The 16887-nt window shown below is 43.6% G+C and overlaps 2 protein-coding genes across 3 annotated transcripts; both read left to right on the top strand.

The window, feature by feature from the left end:
* The first annotated feature begins 155 nt into the window (after window positions 1-155).
* Window positions 156-5219, top strand: naa50 (N-alpha-acetyltransferase 50, NatE catalytic subunit). 2 transcript variants are annotated; one of them, XM_062985895.1, is made up of 5 exons: window positions 156-307; window positions 2172-2305; window positions 2434-2553; window positions 3030-3096; window positions 3564-5219. In XM_062985895.1, the coding sequence occupies exons 1-5, from the start codon at window positions 300-302 to the stop codon at window positions 3739-3741; spliced, it is 507 nt and encodes a 168-aa protein (XP_062841965.1). In that variant the 5' UTR covers window positions 156-299; the 3' UTR covers window positions 3742-5219. The 2 variants fall into 2 exon arrangements, with proteins under 2 accessions (XP_062841965.1, XP_062841964.1); XM_062985894.1 differs by having other exon boundaries at window positions 2169-2305.
* A 1199-nt stretch (window positions 5220-6418) lies between these two features.
* On the top strand, window positions 6419-16279 carry LOC134300854 (basic helix-loop-helix domain-containing protein USF3). The gene is made up of 6 exons (XM_062985291.1): window positions 6419-6479; window positions 8038-8102; window positions 8325-8356; window positions 8875-8957; window positions 9049-9145; window positions 9233-16279. Exons 2-6 carry the CDS (start codon window positions 8056-8058, stop codon window positions 15808-15810), a joined length of 6837 nt encoding a protein of 2278 aa, XP_062841361.1. The 5' UTR covers window positions 6419-6479; window positions 8038-8055; the 3' UTR covers window positions 15811-16279.
* Window positions 16280-16887: the final 608 nt, after the last annotated feature.

The raw sequence follows: 16887 nt of genomic DNA, 5'->3' as shown, positions 1-16887 counted from the left end.
GATTGGTCGATATGACAACTACACACATTGCTTTAGGCTGTAGCCAATCGCAAAAAGAGATACTTGAGGTCTCATCCAATCATATTTTAGAAGTCGGGGCTTGTCTGAATGTGGGTGGGAGTAAAAAATCTGCGAGTTGACAGCAGTGAAGGGGGGAGAGTGTGTTAGCGATATACATGTGGCGGCAGCGGGATTCGATCCGAGCCCCAAGTTAGCACTTATTTCTCTTTTATTTTTTTATTGGGGGAAATATCAGCACGGTTCGTGTGATTTAGAATTACAAATAAGTTGTGATAAAAATGAAAGGGTGAGTAAAGTCGTGGATATTTGTGAGCTGGGTAAAGTTGCCTCTTTTGACTGGGAGGGCGGGGGAGTTGCTAGCCACGCTAATGCTAACTAACGGCGAAAGAATTTGCCAGAAACGGGAGTGTGCTCAGTGTCGTTAGACCACTTTATTTCAGTTTAAACTTGACTCGTGTCATTGAATTAGAGTTAGAGTTGATATGTGTGTGTTTTAAAACAATAAAACACGCTTGTTAGTTGGAGTTAATATCAAAGCCTGTTTAGCTTTAGCAGGATCTTGTGTCGAAAGTGGGCTGTGTTCCAATCTGCACCATGTAGCACTACATAGTGTACATCATGGTATTGATAATGTACTAGTGAAGTATACTATGTGGCTCTTCCAGCATGCGATTTGGGACCGAGGCTAAATCTGAAAAATGTTGAGTCAGACTCGGTACAGCTGTGTAACATGGTCGGCCTGATACATTTGCCAACTATGCGTGTTCTTAATGGTCTTTATTTATGAACAGAATATTAATGATTCATTACATTATATTTGTGTCAGTAAAGCTTAAAATCTAGTTGTGTTTTATCTGCCATTATGGACCACCAACATGCAACTTCTAGTACACACTAGTTCTTCTGTGTACTGAGGGTAGGCAGTAGACTGAGCGATTCGATTAATAAACCATATCGCGATACATATCGTATATGGATTTGGGAATGTGACCTTTACAAACCCAGCATCAAATCAGAACTGAAAGAAACAAAGAACAGACAATGAACTAAGGTGTACTGTACTGATCTACATGAACTATAATAAACAGTGTGGGCAAAAACGTCCCAGACCCAGTGAACATGCTTCCAATTTCCATTCTCACAGATCATGTTATCAGTATAATCTGTGTGAAATTTAAGAATTGCACAGTAATTCCAGGTAACATTAATTCTAACATTAATGCAAGTCCAGTGCAAGTAAGTCATGGCTCACAATTTGGGAAAGCAATGCATTAAAAAGACAGATTATCCTTTGTAAAGCATAAATTGCGAAAAATGCACTGGAGGGCACCCAGGTGGCGCAGTGGGATATTCCGATAACTCCCCGGTTCGAAACTCGGTGTTGCCACCGGTCGGCTGGGCGCCATCTAGCGGGCATAATTGGCAGTGCCTGCGGCAGATACTAATTGGCCACCGTATCCGCAGGGTGGGGGCCGGACTACGTGTGGGTGGGTGCGTCTACATACGCTGTGTAAGGACCCTGATTGGCGCAAGAGACGCCTGTGCAGAGAGCATGGGCGAGAAGAGGAGGGCTGTGCACGTGTCGAAAGAGGCGTGGGCATCGACGTGCTCTCCTCTGATGCAATCGGGTATCTCTCAGCAGCGGAAGACAAAAATGAGTCGCTAATTCGGGAGAAAAATGGGGGAGAAAATGCATAAAAAAAAGTGCACTGGAGCTAAATGCTGTGCTGTCATCCATAGGCAGTAGGGACCACTTATAGTGCTTGTGGGAAAAAAAACCCTGCGTGGGTGTGATCCATATATGTTCCAGAATAAGGATTACATATCTTGAAGACGTTGGGTTGGAGAAGCAGCACTTACTTTCTTATCCTTACCAATGACTGTAGATTTGCTGACCTAACTTTGCAGCTGTGCAGGTTTAGCATAGTCGCCCTATAAATACTGCTGTCATTCCATCACCGGTGTCAAGTGAAAGCAAAACAAACCTGACTCAGCACATCCCTGACACCCTGATGGTTATGATGGTGTGTTTAAGAAACACTTCAGCATTTTTTAGGTTTAATCTGTATTTGTTGCTCTGTTCTTTATTTTAAATTGATTGTTTGTAATTAGTGAAGAATTAGCTGAGCATTCTGATTTTGTTCCAGTAGCCGGATCGAGCTGGGGGACGTCACCCCCCACAACATTAAGCAACTGAAACGTCTCAACCAAGTCATCTTTCCAGTCAGTTACAACGACAAGTTCTACAAAGATGTGCTGGAAGTAGGAGAGCTCGCTAAGCTAGGTAAAGCACTCGGCTAACAGGCTGCACTTATACTTGCTTTTATGTGAATTAAAGGATAAACACAAGAAGTATATAATTATATATTAGAAGTGAATGAGCATTAGTTCTATTGTTTTTTTTTATTGCAGCATACTTCAATGACATTGCTGTGGGAGCAGTATGCTGTCGGGTGGATCACTCTCAGAACCAGAAGAGATTGTACATCATGACACTCGGCTGCCTTGCACCCTACCGCAGACTGGGCATAGGTACGCTTACAGATGAATGTAAACTACAATTACAAACTGCGTATAAAGCTATGCCTGGTTCTTAGAGCAACAAATTATTCTGCATAATATTTTGCATAATGTATAGGGGAGGGACAGACTGCCGGGTAAAATTGTGCCTGTGTATTCAGAGGGGGCAACTTTCTCCCCAAATATATGTTGTATGTTTGTGTTTTATTAAAGATTTTTATTAGTGGTGATTTGTTTTGGTAAAATACGCTGGGAACTGTGGCATTTGTGATTTGGGTTGACTGCTTTAATGTGTGGCAGGCCACATAAACTATTATTTGTACTTTCAGTCGCACAGTGCTGCACTAAACAGACTTGTTTGGAATAAATAAATGGACTTGGATTGTTTTTTTTAAGATCTAGTGTTTATACTGACTATTGAAGATAATCTACAATGTTGGCTCTTTATTTATTTTTCTTTATTTCTTTATATTTTTCATTGTTTATAGGAACAAAGATGTTGAACCATGTGCTGAACATTTGTGAGAAGGACGGCACATTTGACAATATTTACCTGTAAGTTATGACATTTAACTGGTTTACTTTGACGATCTTTTATAAGTGTTACCCTGTATTACCAACTTTCAGCCAGTTACACTAGCCCACCGCCACTAACATTCGAGTTTTAGCTCTCTGTCAGTTTTGGTTCTATATTAGTTGGGTATAAATTTGATTATTGGGGCGCTTGGGTGGCGGAAAAACACACTAACCCACCAGTGCTCAGACTCGTGAGTGCCTGGCGCCCACACACCGATGGGGGATAGTGTGTGTGACTCTCTGTACGTGATACTGATCGCTGGTTGAACCCGCCTTGTGCAGGTGAAAAGAAGCGGTTGGCAAATGCACGTGTGACGGAAAGAAAAGGGTGACTGGATACGATTAGATTGGGAGTAAAAGGGGGAAATGCCTACATAAAAAAATTGACAGTTCTTACTTTTATGTATCCAAAACAATTAAATTTTAATCTAATTTTCTTTCCTCAGTCATGTGCAGATCAGCAACGAATCCGCAATCGACTTCTACCAGAAGTTCGGTTTTGAGATCATCGAGACGAAAAAGAACTATTACAAGAGGATAGAGCCCGCGGACGCCCACGTTCTCCAGAAAAGCCTGAGGAGCCCGTGCGCACCCTCCTCTGGAGACCTGCAGAAAGCCGAGTAGGAGCTGAAACACGCCGGAGAGATTGATCTCGGCTCGTGCTCGCAAACCGAACTGTGACCGACGCCCTCGGATCTCTAGATAACATCACTTTTCCGAAGGGCAGTTTATAGAGATAAAAAACGAGTCCATGAAAAATTGCTGCATTTTATTTTTCAGAAACGAAACTCAGTCCCCGTCAGTTTGCTTTTTTTTTTTCTTTATTAATTTAGAGAGTTGAAATTAGACACAAGGGTTTATTTTCAGGTAGAATCCATGAATTGAAATTGCTCCCAAAAAAAGCTGCTTACTTGTTACAGACATGGTGAAGGTTAACTACCTGAGCGTACCGTTTGCATTTTGTTTTAAATCTTTAACGGCAAGGGGACGTGAATTTGTGGTTTGGACGAGGCGATATCGAAAAGAATTTTTTAATAGGACTATTGTTGGTGGTCCTAGCTGGCAGTCCTGGAGTCATACTATGGATGAAGGTGATTTTTGGAACTCCTATCACCTGTGAGCTCGGTGACGCATGAGAGATGAGATTCTCCTCATGGTTCCAGTCCAATCTGCCTTGCAGCTAGTCCAGCAAGGAACAGGATCGCCTCGCCGCCTCGAATCGGAGGGAACATGGTTCAACGGTTTGAGAGTGTGCAAGATTGGTCATGGGAGTGTGAGAGATTGAAACTCCACTCTGGTTTTTGAATGTCTTTTTGTTTCTCTGCCTATTATTTAATATCCCCATAATTTTTTTCACATAATTGCTCCTTCACGGCTTTTCCTGGGGTTCTGTTGGTGCTTTAGTTTAGATGGAAGAAAAGACTGTAAGTGCCGGTTATGGAGAGGAGGCTTGCTGTTGGTACAGTTACCCCAAAATGAACATTTTTTATATAGTCCAGACCCAGAACTAAAGTGTGTGATGATCTCACATTCATCTTGATGGGCTTTATTCTTAAATAAAATAAATAATATCTGAAATTTCCTTATTCTTCCTTTTTGTGTCTGAATGGAATGATGTGATGGAATATGTTGGCCACATTGCTTATAATTTCTTATTACTTACAAAGACAAGACGACAGCCTAAACAATGTTTTTTACTATTTAAATTTTTGAGGCTTACACACACACTGCATTTCATGCATTTTATTTCACCTGCATTGATAAATATTTTAGCAGTCTCTTCTTTGGCACTTTGGCAGCTAAAAACCTCTTCACAGCGTATTGACATCAGTTCGGTGATGTACACTGACCACATTCTGTTTCCTGTTTGTACTGTGCACTTGGTACGGTTTGGTTCTAGAGGTTTCTTACGCTGAACTTTGATCAGAGAGCAGACCCCCCAGGAGAAGCCGTGATGCTGCATGCCAAGAGGGATGTTACCTCTCCATTGTAGTACAAGCATGTTTTCATTCTTTCTTTAGAGAATTTTGTCTTTTCTGGAGCTCTATATTGTAAAACTTTTAAACCCCAAAATAAAATACTATTTGCATTATTTTTCAGAACATACTGATGTGGAACTTCAATCATATGCTTGGGTGCAAAATTATTTTTCTAGCCATTGTGGTGAAATTGGTCCTGAAAAATGTATATGTGGTTAATTTGCTCCATCTCACACTAAATATATATACATAAAAATAAATCTATTTTCACATGCTTTATTTTAAGGAATCTAAAAACAAAAAGACAAAAGTATCTTTTTTTAAATAATTCTGATTTCTGTTTTGTTTTTACTGAAATGCTACTAAATTATATAACACTTATTAATTTAAAGTTAACCTGAGTGTTTAGGAGCTGTAAGGCCAAATCTTTAGTGGCACTGTTGGCCCAGCAAGAAGGGCCTGAGTTCGATTTCCCAGCTGCTCAGCCCAGGGTCTTTTCTGTATGGAGTTTGCATGTTCTCCCAGAGACTGCGTGTGTTTCCTACTGGTGCTCCGGTTTCCTCACACAATTCTAAAGACGTGCGGTCAGGTCAGTTGAATTTACTAAAAGAAATTGCCTTAAATCTCTCCAAGTCTTATCTAATAATTGGTTCTGACCAAAAACCTCAGACTTAGTTAATTATTTTAATAAATATGATACTCATAAATCATTACACACTGCTCTCCCCTACATGAAAGTAAGGCGGCACGGTGGCTCGGTGGGTAGCGCTGTCGCCTCACGGCAAGGAGGTCCTGGGTTCGATCCCCAGGCGGGGCGGTCCGGGTCCTTTCTGTGTGGAGTTTGCATGTTCTCCCTGTGTCTGTGTGGGTTTCCTCCCACAATCCAAAGACGTGCAAGTGAGGTGAACTGGAGACACTAAATTGTCCATGACTGTGTTCGATATAATCTTGTGAACTGATGAAACTTGTGTGATGAGTGACTACAGTTCCTGTCATGAATGTGACCAAGGTGTAAAACATGACGTTAAAATCCTAATAAACAAACATGAAAGTAAAAAAACTGCTTTAATAAGTAAAAAGTATCGGTACTGGTATCGGATCGACCCCAAATGTTGCAGTATCGCACACCATTACGTTTAATGCGCTCGGTGGTTTCTATATATGCTTCTCAGAGAAGCCACGCCCACAATGTATTCCTGCTTGTTATTGGTCAATAATGTTTTCCTCAACGCAATTGGTGGATCTTTCCTAATCCCCGCCCACCAAGTTTGTGTCTGGCATGGAAGATGAAGCTAATCGAAACGGATTAAAGTTCAGTTCGGTGTGAAAATGTAGAAGCTGTGAGTTTTTAAAGTTGAAGTTTCATCGCGATGGTGTAATTCGGTAATTAAACGTTTTAAAGCAAATATAATTAGCGCATCGTAGTGCCAATTGAGCTAGCCGTGTTGCTAATGGGTAACAAGTCGCTAGCTTGGCTAGTTGTTTTTAGCTCGGTTGCCAAGTAGCTCGTTTTCCGCTCGTGCAACCGATAAATAAAAATAAATAAAGCGGTTACAGTAATATTTACTAGAATACACTGATTTACTGCAGTATGTTTGCTGTAAATTATTCCGTATCTTTTGCAGTTATTTGTGGATAACATTGTTAGTTAGCCGCCTGGATTAGCTGTCACTGTCAGTATATATTAAGGTATTTTATACTGGCTGTTTAGATTGTCCACATATTCCTAATCACCTACTTTCTTCTTCCTTATGTACATAAATGTGGGGTAATCTGTGATGCACACACTTCCTTTTAAGTTTACTAGCTGTACCTACCTTTTTGTTTATTTATTTATTAGCTTTTTAACGTCATGTTTTACACATTCATGCCAGAATCGATAGTTACTCATTACACAAGATTCATCAGTTCACAAGTTTAATGTCAAACAGAGTCACTGACAATTTTGTATCCCTTGCACGTCTTTGGACTGTGGGAGGAAACCGGAGCACCCGGAGGAAACCCACACAGACATGGGGAGAACATGCAAACTCCACACAGAAAGGACCCAGGACCTTCTTGCTGTTTGGCGATGTCAAAAGTTGACATATAAGCGTAATGTTCCTGCAAATCATGGCAGCCTTTGGTTTTCTGCAATATTTTTGGTTGAACACCAGGAACACACAATTCTTTGTCTTAAAACCTACAGTTGAATTCGGTCATGATTGTAGTTATCTATTTATTTTAATCTGCTGCGTCAAAATGAATAATTAGGTGTGGCAGATTCCATGTCACCGAGCTTTCTGATTAGACAGAACGATATGGCCTCTGTTTTTCTTTCTGAAATTGGGCGGCACGGTTGGTCAGTAGGTAGCACTGTCGCCTCACAGCAAGAAGGTCCCGGGTTCGAACCAAACCTGTGTTCAATCTTCAGGTGGGGCGGTCCAGGTACTTTCTGTGTAGTTTGCATGTTCTCCCTGTGTCTGTGTGGGTTTCCTCCGGGCGTGCCGGTTTCCTCCCACAGTACAAAGACCTACAAGTGAGGTGATTGGAGATACAAAATTGTTCATAACTGTGTTTGATATAAACTTGTGAACTGATGAATCTTGTGTAGTGAGTGACTACCGTTTCTGTCATGAATGTAACCAAAAGTGTAAAACATGACGTTAAAATCCTAATAAGTAATGAAATCTTGGTATACAAAGTAGGGAAATCAAAATAACAAGAAAGCCACTGGCAGTTAAAATATTTTATTCCTTTTAAAACAAACAATTCTGTCTGTACATTTTTCAGTGAGATATAATGTAATATAAAATATAAAATACAGGCTGTAATTGGATTGGCCTGGTTGTCTAAGTGGACGGAAACACAGCCTCTTTCTCACAGGTCTAGAAGTACGCAGTTTTTTTGAGTCCGCTGAGGTCTAATGAGTTCTTTCCTTCTTAATTCTGTCGTTGTACAGACTGCAGTGTGTGCCACCATGCCTGAGATAATACAGAATCAGCCTTCTACTCAGAAACCAGCACGGTAATTCAATCCATATAATACATCTGTATCACTTATAAATTGTTAGACTGTTGTCAGCTATTTCTGCAGTTCATCTTACAGGCACATTTAAGTGTATAGGTACCTAAGTTCTGTATTGACAAATATGTGCATGTAAATACTTTTTTATTAATACGTCAAAATACATGAGCAATGTTAAATCTTTAATCTGTATTTTTTGTTCCTTGTCTTATTTGACATTAGAAGAAAAAAGAACAAGGAGACACACAATGCAGGTGAGAGTGATAGAATTTTTATTGCAGGTTTACTTGTATGTCATTCTTAACAATGGTCATGTCTGTGGATCAGTGCTTTTAGTTTGATGTTCTAACATGTTGTATTACTTACTGATAAAACAGTACAGTACAGCAGTGTAATTTTACTGTAATTTTTACAATTAGAAATATTATTTATTTAGAATCCCAATGTTAAATTGTTAAACGCTATAGTCATTTGTTTTATACAAATTTATTTAGGTTGTAGTGTAGAATAAATCTGCTAAATTAATGTATTTTTATGAAATACTGAACCAAAACTGCATCTTTTAGTTGTTATTCTTGCTCCATTTCTAAACTGTGTAAATATGATCTCTTTATAACATTTTTATAAATTATATTTGTTATTGAAGGGTGGACAATTAATGTACGTTAGTATTATTGAGTGTCATATCATAATATATTTTTTAATCTGGTATTTATTCTCCTTATTCTTGTCTTTAACATTCTCTCCTCTATAAACTTCCATGGGCTACTAGTGGAAAGGCACCGCAAAGAGAAAATCAATGCTGGTATCCAACGGATTGGAGACCTCTTACCCTGCTCTCAGGCTTTAAAACAGGTAACACCAAGCAAGATTAACCAACTACTGCAGTTTTAAGGAATTATTTTATGTCCAGGTTGCACTGAAAGCTGTTCGGTTTCGTTTACAGAGCAAGAACATGATTCTGGGAGAAGCTTTTAATTATATCTCTAAACTGAAGCAACAAAACGATGAAATGCTGCTCAGTGGAGCAGATAAAGTACAAGGTAAGAGCTTTCTTTGTTTGATGTGTAGGGTGCTAGCTATGTGTTATAACATATCGTTAAAATCTAAATCAATCCTTTTTTTGGCAGCGGAAGAGATAAAACGCTTACGCCAGCAGGTGGAAGACTTAAGAAAGGAAAGTGGGCATTACATCGACCTCCTGAAAGCGAATGGCATCAACTTTCTGGACGACCCTACAATCCACTGGAAAGGCAAGCAGCGCTGCGCAAAAGTGGCCAAAATAACACCAACTCATCTGACGTCAAAGGGAATAATCGTCTACTCCAGTGAGAATTCGGCTTCTTCCACGAGCAAAGTCGCCATTCCTCCGGATTCGGTTTCTCACCAGGATAAGCAAATAGGTGCGGGTCAAACGCTCAACGAAATAACGGTCGTCTCCAGTACGTCTTCACAGATCCCCCTAGCGACCCTGGTTCCTGCTGTGTCCAAGCCTTGCGTCGCAGTGGTGGAGCAGTACACCGCCATGGCACCAGTCGCTCCAAAATTGCCTCCTCCAGTGAATTATATCACACTTCAAGGCTTATGTCCTAAAATAGCCGTGACTGCTCCTGTCCCTCATCAAACCCAACCAGCAAAGCCTACGCAGAGTCTCATGTCTTCCACCGGTTGCCCAGTGTCTCTCCGACTTCAGCACGTGCTCAGTTTAACCTCATCGCCTCAGACCGTGGTCAGTAATGCTCCTTTAGCGTTGCCACAGAATTCTGAAAACGTATCCCTTGCTCAAGCACTACCAACCAGTGTCACCCATCTCAGAACCAGTGCAGCCAGCAGCACACAGACCACTTGGTCAACACTACAGGTCACTGGTAACACAGTGCAGCCAGTCTGTCAATCTCTGGCCATTGAAGCCAGTAGCACTGGGCACAATATTCCACAACTGTCAGTATGTCCTGTTGTGTCCAAGCCTTTCCAAGATCAAACCCCAGTTCCTGTGCAACTGCAAACCCCCCAACCAACACACATCCCACAGCTGTACCCACCTTCAGGTGATCTTCAGACAGCCATGGTTACTAAGACATCACTTCTACCACAGACAACTTTGGTAACCAAACCTGTGGTCCTTCATCAGGCGTCCGTCGTATCCCAGACAGCGTTACTGACCCAGCCACAAAAAACCATAGCTCAACCTACTATACTACCGAAACCTGTTCCATCATCTACCCAGTCCCACACTTACCCAGCCATACAACCTAAGCCTCAACTCCATCATGCCATCCCACCTCAGCCTGAAGTACCACCCGCTATACCTTTCCAGCCTCAACCCCAACCAGCCGTTGGAATGCCCCAGGCCCAGTCTGCTACGGTGCCTCCGTTTCAGCACGCCGTTGTGCCCCAGTCGCAAGCTGCCACACTGCCAGTCCTCCAGACAATGCAGGTTCTCCAGGTGAACTCCGATGGTACACCGATAATTGCTGCACCCCCACCTCAGAGCAATCCGAACGTTGTTATTCTGCAGCAGGCCAATCCATGTCCAGCTCCACAAGTCATTAGAGAGGATTTGACCAATCAGGCGGCGTGCCAGCACATTGTTATAATTCAGACGCCAACGATGACGCCAGCTCCGCAGAATCATCAAACCAATGTCGTTCCGACCGCGGTCCCTACTTTGGCTAGTCAGATAACCAACTCCAGCAACGCCTGCACAACTGCTGTACAAGCAAACGTGGCAAAACAGCTGGTTCACATCCTCCCCCGACCCTTAACACAGGTTCAGACTCAAACTCCCCAAACTATCACTGTAAACGGGAAGGTTTATGTTTTACAATCAGCCAAGTCTGTAGAAAAGGGAAACTCTCAGGTTACCCAAAGTGCTACTCAAATTATTCAACCCAGCAGTGAGGAACCCAACACTAATGTTGCATTGAACTGTCTGGGTGCCCTCACTAGCCTTAGCCAGGGCATTTCACAGGTCTCGAAAGAAAGCAACGCGCAACCACTCAACATCCCAGCATCTTCGGACACTACAGTGCAACCTTCTACGTCTAAAATGGTCTTAGCTGTCGGTACATCTGCCGAGCCTGTTGCCACCACTGCTACGCCTGTGTCATCGGAATCGTTAAGTCGTACCGTTAACGTCGTGCCAAAAACGACAAACCAGCCCAAGCAAGCTTCAGGTAAAAGGGTCAGACCGGTCCGAAGAAAGTCACAGACGATGGATCAGAAGAGGAGCAAGAGCAAAAAATTTTCAAAACCAGTCAGTAGTTGTGTGTCTGGGGAAACTGCTAAACAAGGACACGTATTTACTAACACAGACTTTAGTTCGACTAAGTCTAGTGAGAATACTACCAGTCAGAGTACCCCACTGGTCACCAGTATTACCTCTACAGTCAGCTGTTCTACAGCTTCTGGAACTCCAGCAAATGCAACAACTGTGACCTCTACAGTGGGCGATGTAGAAGTACCACAGACAAAAGTGCAACCCGCCAGTGCCCCCCCTCCAGCTCGTCATACAGAAGCTGATAGTTCAGCAGTCCAAACAAACACTAGCACTGGTTTAACCCATACTATTGACCTCGAACAAAATGAATCAGCGGTTGGTCTTTTGTCTTCTCAGAGTAGTACACTGGACGGTGGTAATACGTCATCCTTAACGTCCATTATTAGTAATTATATTGCACTTATTTCTCCAAGTAATTCAACAGTCAGCAGCTGCTCTGCCGGCTCCAAACCAACACAATCAAGTCCTAATTTAGTCGAGAACAAAACGAGTCTTACCGGTGGCAGCTCTGCGGATAAAAATATTGCCGTCACTTGTGTTGATTCTTCGCTCGTCCAGCAAAAAAATGTACCTGTGGTGTCCAGCGCTGAACCAACGAGAGGAGAAGCAGCCTCCGTCTCGCAGAAGGTTCCCCAAATCCAAACCCAATCTGCCAAAGCGGAGAGCTGTAAATCGCTAGATCGTTCACAGGTTCAGATACCGTTTACTTTGCCCTCAACACCAGTTACCTCAGACTCAGTATCCCGAGGGCTTTCTCAGGTTCTTCTTAAAGAGCCGGTTGTTAGTACGTCTATCTCGTCCACTAGTCACGTTAATTCTGTAGGAACGAAAACTACAGAGGCTAATAAGAACAAAAAAAATGTCCATGGCGAACATTTAAGTGCCAACCCAGAGCACGTAACCGTGGCAAATTCTTTTATGCATAAAGAAGCCGTTCTTTCGCAGGACGCATCAGCACTGGAAAGTGAGTCTTTCGATCCGTCACTAGGTTCGAACAGACAGACTGATTCACCAATGGGAGGCGCGACGGGTAACAAAAGGTTTTCAGTTGCATCATTACTTCCGCCGGGTCATAATACCTCTGCTCCGGCGAGCACGTTCGGCTCTTTCAGTTTCACCTCGGAGCAGACGGAAATCCTTGCCATGGCTGCTAGAGCCATATTCGAGCAAGACAGTCCGGGACAAAGAAGTGGGAGCTGCAGCGTAGCCGCTTCGAGTACGACTACCACCGGATGGGAGCACCCAAAAACGCAGCAAGCCCCCGTCGTTAAAGAAAGGGTCACAAGTCAACAGATGCCAAAGCAAGTAAAGCAAGATTTACATTTGTCAAAGACTTCCCATATCGAGGTTGCGGCAAACAGTGTGAGGCTTCCGCCAAGCACGGCTTATTCACAATCACAACCGGCTACTCTCACTAGTCTTAATGTCACTAATCTCATCAGGCCGAGCTCTGTCCAGCCTTACGCAGGGTCTCCGAATCTTAGTCAGCAAGTATCTGTGTCCTCACCAGCCGTAGGAACTGTTCTAATATCTCAAACGTCATCTCAGGTTACCCAAAGCTGCTCTGGCCCTGTGCAAGTTAATGAGTACACGCCACTGAAAACGGCTCTCATGAGAAGTCAGATTGGTGTCGCGATGGCCGAGCGACATCAGAAGGATCTACCGAAGCGCTCCGCCCAAGACGATCTAGTTCTTCCTATCAACAAGCGCTCCAAGCCATGCCCGGGTAGTACTGTTACTCGGGCAGATGTTACTAAGGCAGCAGAACATGTCCAAGTCATGTCTGGACAAATGGCATCAAGTTCCTCATCAGTTATGACGAGGAATCCCTCAGACGGTGGAGGGCCCATGTTTTCTGGAAACAACTTTATGAGCACCGTGCTGCGCCCGTTGGACGGACACTGCCCCGTACAGCTGGCACCGCATGAGCAAAACCAGCCTAGCGTGCTCCAGCTTCAGCAGGGCCACGCGCAACACAACACCCCGCAGCCTGGACCAAACCTGGGAGGAAACCATTACCTCAAACATCAGCAGCAACAGGAGCAACAGAGACACCTCTATCAACTCCAGCATCATCTCACCCAACCGGACACTCAGATCCACAACATTCAACAGAGGGTCCTGCTGCAGGATCAGAACGTCCACAAAAAAAGAGTAGTGAGAGGTGGGCAGACTGGACCCCCTGTTGGTTTGCAGAAGAATAGTGTGCAGCATCAATCGCACCAACAGCATGCTCAGCAGCATCAACAGTCTCAACAGCACCAACAGCAAGCTCAACAGCATCAACAGCAACAGTCCCAGCAGCACCAACAACAGACCCAACAACACCAACAACAGTCCCAACAGCACCAACAGCAAGCTCAGCAGCACCAACAGCAACAGTCCCAGCAGCACCAACAGCAACAGTCCCAGCAGCACCCACCACATCAGCAGCAACCTCAGCAACACCAACAACAAAAACCGCAGCAACTTCAACAGCAGCAACAGATACAACAGAGTTCACATCCAAGGCATCAGCAGCTTCAGCAGCAGCTCCAGCAGCAGCAACACTTCAGTAGACAAGAAAAGAATTGTGAAGGCCAACAGGGACCCAGGGCTCACCAGAGCAACCACTTGGGTCAGCAGGATCGACAGCCTGGGCAGGATCACGGAGCCATGCAAAGACTAATCAGTTCTCGCACTTTAGAGCAGCACTTGACTTCGCAGGCTAGCAATCCTGTTTCCCGTTCCTCGGACCACGCCTGTACTCCATCACGACAGGAGCGCCATCGGCTTTCTAGTTACTCCGCTGAGGCGCTCATCGGCAAGACTTCAAGCGCTGCTGACCAGCGTCTCGGACTTCATCTTCAGACCTCCCGTGGTAATCCGCAGGATCCGTCCGAGCTGCAAGGTTATGTCGACTCCTCGCATGGTAAAACAAATATAGGACATAATCAACAAAGTAGACCACCCCAGGATCACCCAGGATCTGCAGACCTTCAGCGCCTATCAGAGTGTCTGCCTTTCAAAACCATCAGTAATGGGCCTCAGCATAACAACTTTGAAGTGCAAGCGTCTCGCAACGGTGACATGAACAGCAAATCTCTGCCGACAGCTCAGAGGGGTCCTCAGTCACAAACCAGCTTTAGGATCGGGGCCGGACCGTCCGGTGATGGACGTGCACGCGGTACATATGGAGCGCATTCTTCAGCACAAGGGCTACAAGGTGCATCCGGACTGCCACGTGAGCAAGACTCCTGTCACCAGAGCTTTATGCAAAGCCTTTTGGCTCCACACCTTCCCGAGCAAGCCGGACACCAGAGAGGCACACAAGGCTGTCCGCCGGCGAGTATCGAGTATAGCTGCGTTCCTGGAGTTTCCTCCGGGGAGCTTCAGGTTAAAGTCTCAAGCCCTAACCTGCACCCCTCACAGACGGCTCCTCAAATGCATCTCGGGGACAACAGTAAAGGCCACATTTCCCAAGGTGGTGGGAATTTGCATGGTTCATCTCTGAGATCAGTTCTACCCCATCCACCTTCGACACCCCACAGTAGCTCGGACACAGGTCGAGCTCAAGGCACCTCCAGGTCGCTCTCAGCTGTAAGTCAGAGAGTCCACCATATCGGACCAGAATCACAAAGCACGAAAAATCGGCCTGGAGATCGACCGAGGTCCGGGAACCTGAGACCCGTGAACACGTTCGAACCTGAAAATCCGTTGCCGCTCACATCGAGTGGTGGTGTACTGCTTGGCCGCCCTCAGACAGGCAGTGAACCTCGTCGCCGAGGCATCGTGAGGTTTATGCCAGACGGTGCACAGGTCGGCGCAGACAACAACTTGGTGTCAGATCAGCATCTCACCCAGAATTTTGGGTTCCCCTTCATCGCCGAGGGAGGTATGAACCATCCACCGTCCATCAATGCGAATGCATCTTTTATTCCCCCAGTCACCCAATCAAATGCCTCACGCACCCCCGCTCTTCTTCCTGTTGAGCCTCAGAACACACTTCCATCGTTCTACCCCTCGTATTCGCCCGCCGCTCATCCCAGCCTTTCCAGCGAGATTCCTTTGCAGTACTTCTCAAACCAGATGTTCACAAGTCCGAGTGCCGACAAGAGCAGCACGACCCCGTTAAACAATCGCTTCGGCTCGATCCTCTCTCCCCCGCGTCCCGTCGGCTTCGCACAAGCGAGCTATCCTCTGCTCCCGGACATGACCCCCATGCCCATCGCCAACTCTTCCAGCATTACTCCACATCTATCAAACTTCAACCTGACTTCTCTTTTCCCCGAAATAGCCACAGTGATGCCCCCCGACGGCTCCTCCATGCCAATGTCCCCCTTACTGTCGCTTGCCAGTACGACGTCTTCAGACTCCAACAAGCAGTCGAATCGCCCAGCTCACAATATCAGTCACATTCTTGGGCATGATGGTACATCTGCTGTTTAGCACCACAGTTCTGTCTTTTTAATCAAGTTACCCTACTGGTCTGAGTACTGTGTATAAAATATAAATCTGGACCTGATCTGATGAAAATCAGTAAATTAAGTATTAAAACTTGAAATATTTTACTTAAAAATCAATTTTAATACCTGTTTTCAGTATAAGATCATATCTGGCCCCTAAATTAAATGTGGTTTGATAGAAATTCAACCTTAAATTCAACCAAATTCTTGAATTCATGCCATTTGATCCAGTCCAACTTCGTGTTTCTTATTATGATCAGTAACACCCGAGGTGTTAAATATCTAAACATAAAACAGTAAGAACCATTTTTTTGTGACAAACCACAGGCCTGATATTTCTATATGTATGACTGATGGACTGAAACGTCCAAGTTTTTTACCATCTCTTACAGAGACTGTTTTTATTAATTAGTAAAACATGAACGAGTTACAATATTTTTACCTATTTATGAAGAACTATTTGTGTTTTGTAGATATTTGTAAATATACAAAGCTTATTAAATTGCTTTTGTTTTGTAAGTGTGTTGTGTGGTTATTATTATTATTATTATTATTATTATTATTCTACAGCACCAACTAATTACTCCATAGTTTAGAAATTATGACTTTTACAGCTCCTGTATGAATGATTTATGAATTTGCCTTTAGTTCAGTGTAGGAATATAAAACTTCTGCTTTAACACCAGTTTCAGGTGATTGAATTTCTACAGTAACAGTTACAGCTGCAAATGATGGAGTGGCTTAGTGTTAATATTCACATTAATGCTAATTTTTAATTATAAAACTTTTCACTCTGTGATATTTTAATGGTGCATCAAAACTAAAATAAATGAAAGGTACTTAGCGTTGTGTTTATTTGGACATGTAATTATCCTGCATATATATACTAAATATACTTAATTTAAAATCAGCTTAATTTTGAATCCCCTGGCAGCCAAGTGGAGTATAAACAGTAACATTTGTCAGTTATTTAGTGAAAATGATGCGTTATAGACTATTGATGCATGAAAAACATCAAGATGATTAAGGTGTGAAGGAAACTTGCATCCAAATCTGTACA

The sequence above is a fragment of the Trichomycterus rosablanca genome, chromosome 23 (genome assembly GCF_030014385.1).
Source record: "Trichomycterus rosablanca isolate fTriRos1 chromosome 23, fTriRos1.hap1, whole genome shotgun sequence".
Lineage (NCBI taxonomy): Eukaryota > Metazoa > Chordata > Actinopteri > Siluriformes > Trichomycteridae > Trichomycterus > Trichomycterus rosablanca.
This window is presented reverse-complemented; position numbering and strand designations above follow the sequence as displayed.

Excerpts from the sequence above, each read along its gene's own strand:
- naa50 (XM_062985894.1), top strand. Across the intron at positions 2,306-2,433 it reads AGGAGAGCTCGCTAAGCTAG|CATACTTCAATGACATTGCT; the intron begins GTAAAGCACTCG and ends TTTTTATTGCAG. Across the intron at positions 2,554-3,029 it reads CTACCGCAGACTGGGCATAG|GAACAAAGATGTTGAACCAT; the intron begins GTACGCTTACAG and ends CATTGTTTATAG.
- LOC134300854 (XM_062985291.1), top strand. The coding sequence starts at position 8,056 with ATGCCTGAGATAATACAGAATCAGCCTTCTACTCAGAAACCAGCACG. Across the intron at positions 8,357-8,874 it reads CAAGGAGACACACAATGCAG|TGGAAAGGCACCGCAAAGAG; the intron begins GTGAGAGTGATA and ends ATGGGCTACTAG. Across the intron at positions 8,958-9,048 it reads GCTCTCAGGCTTTAAAACAG|AGCAAGAACATGATTCTGGG; the intron begins GTAACACCAAGC and ends TTTCGTTTACAG.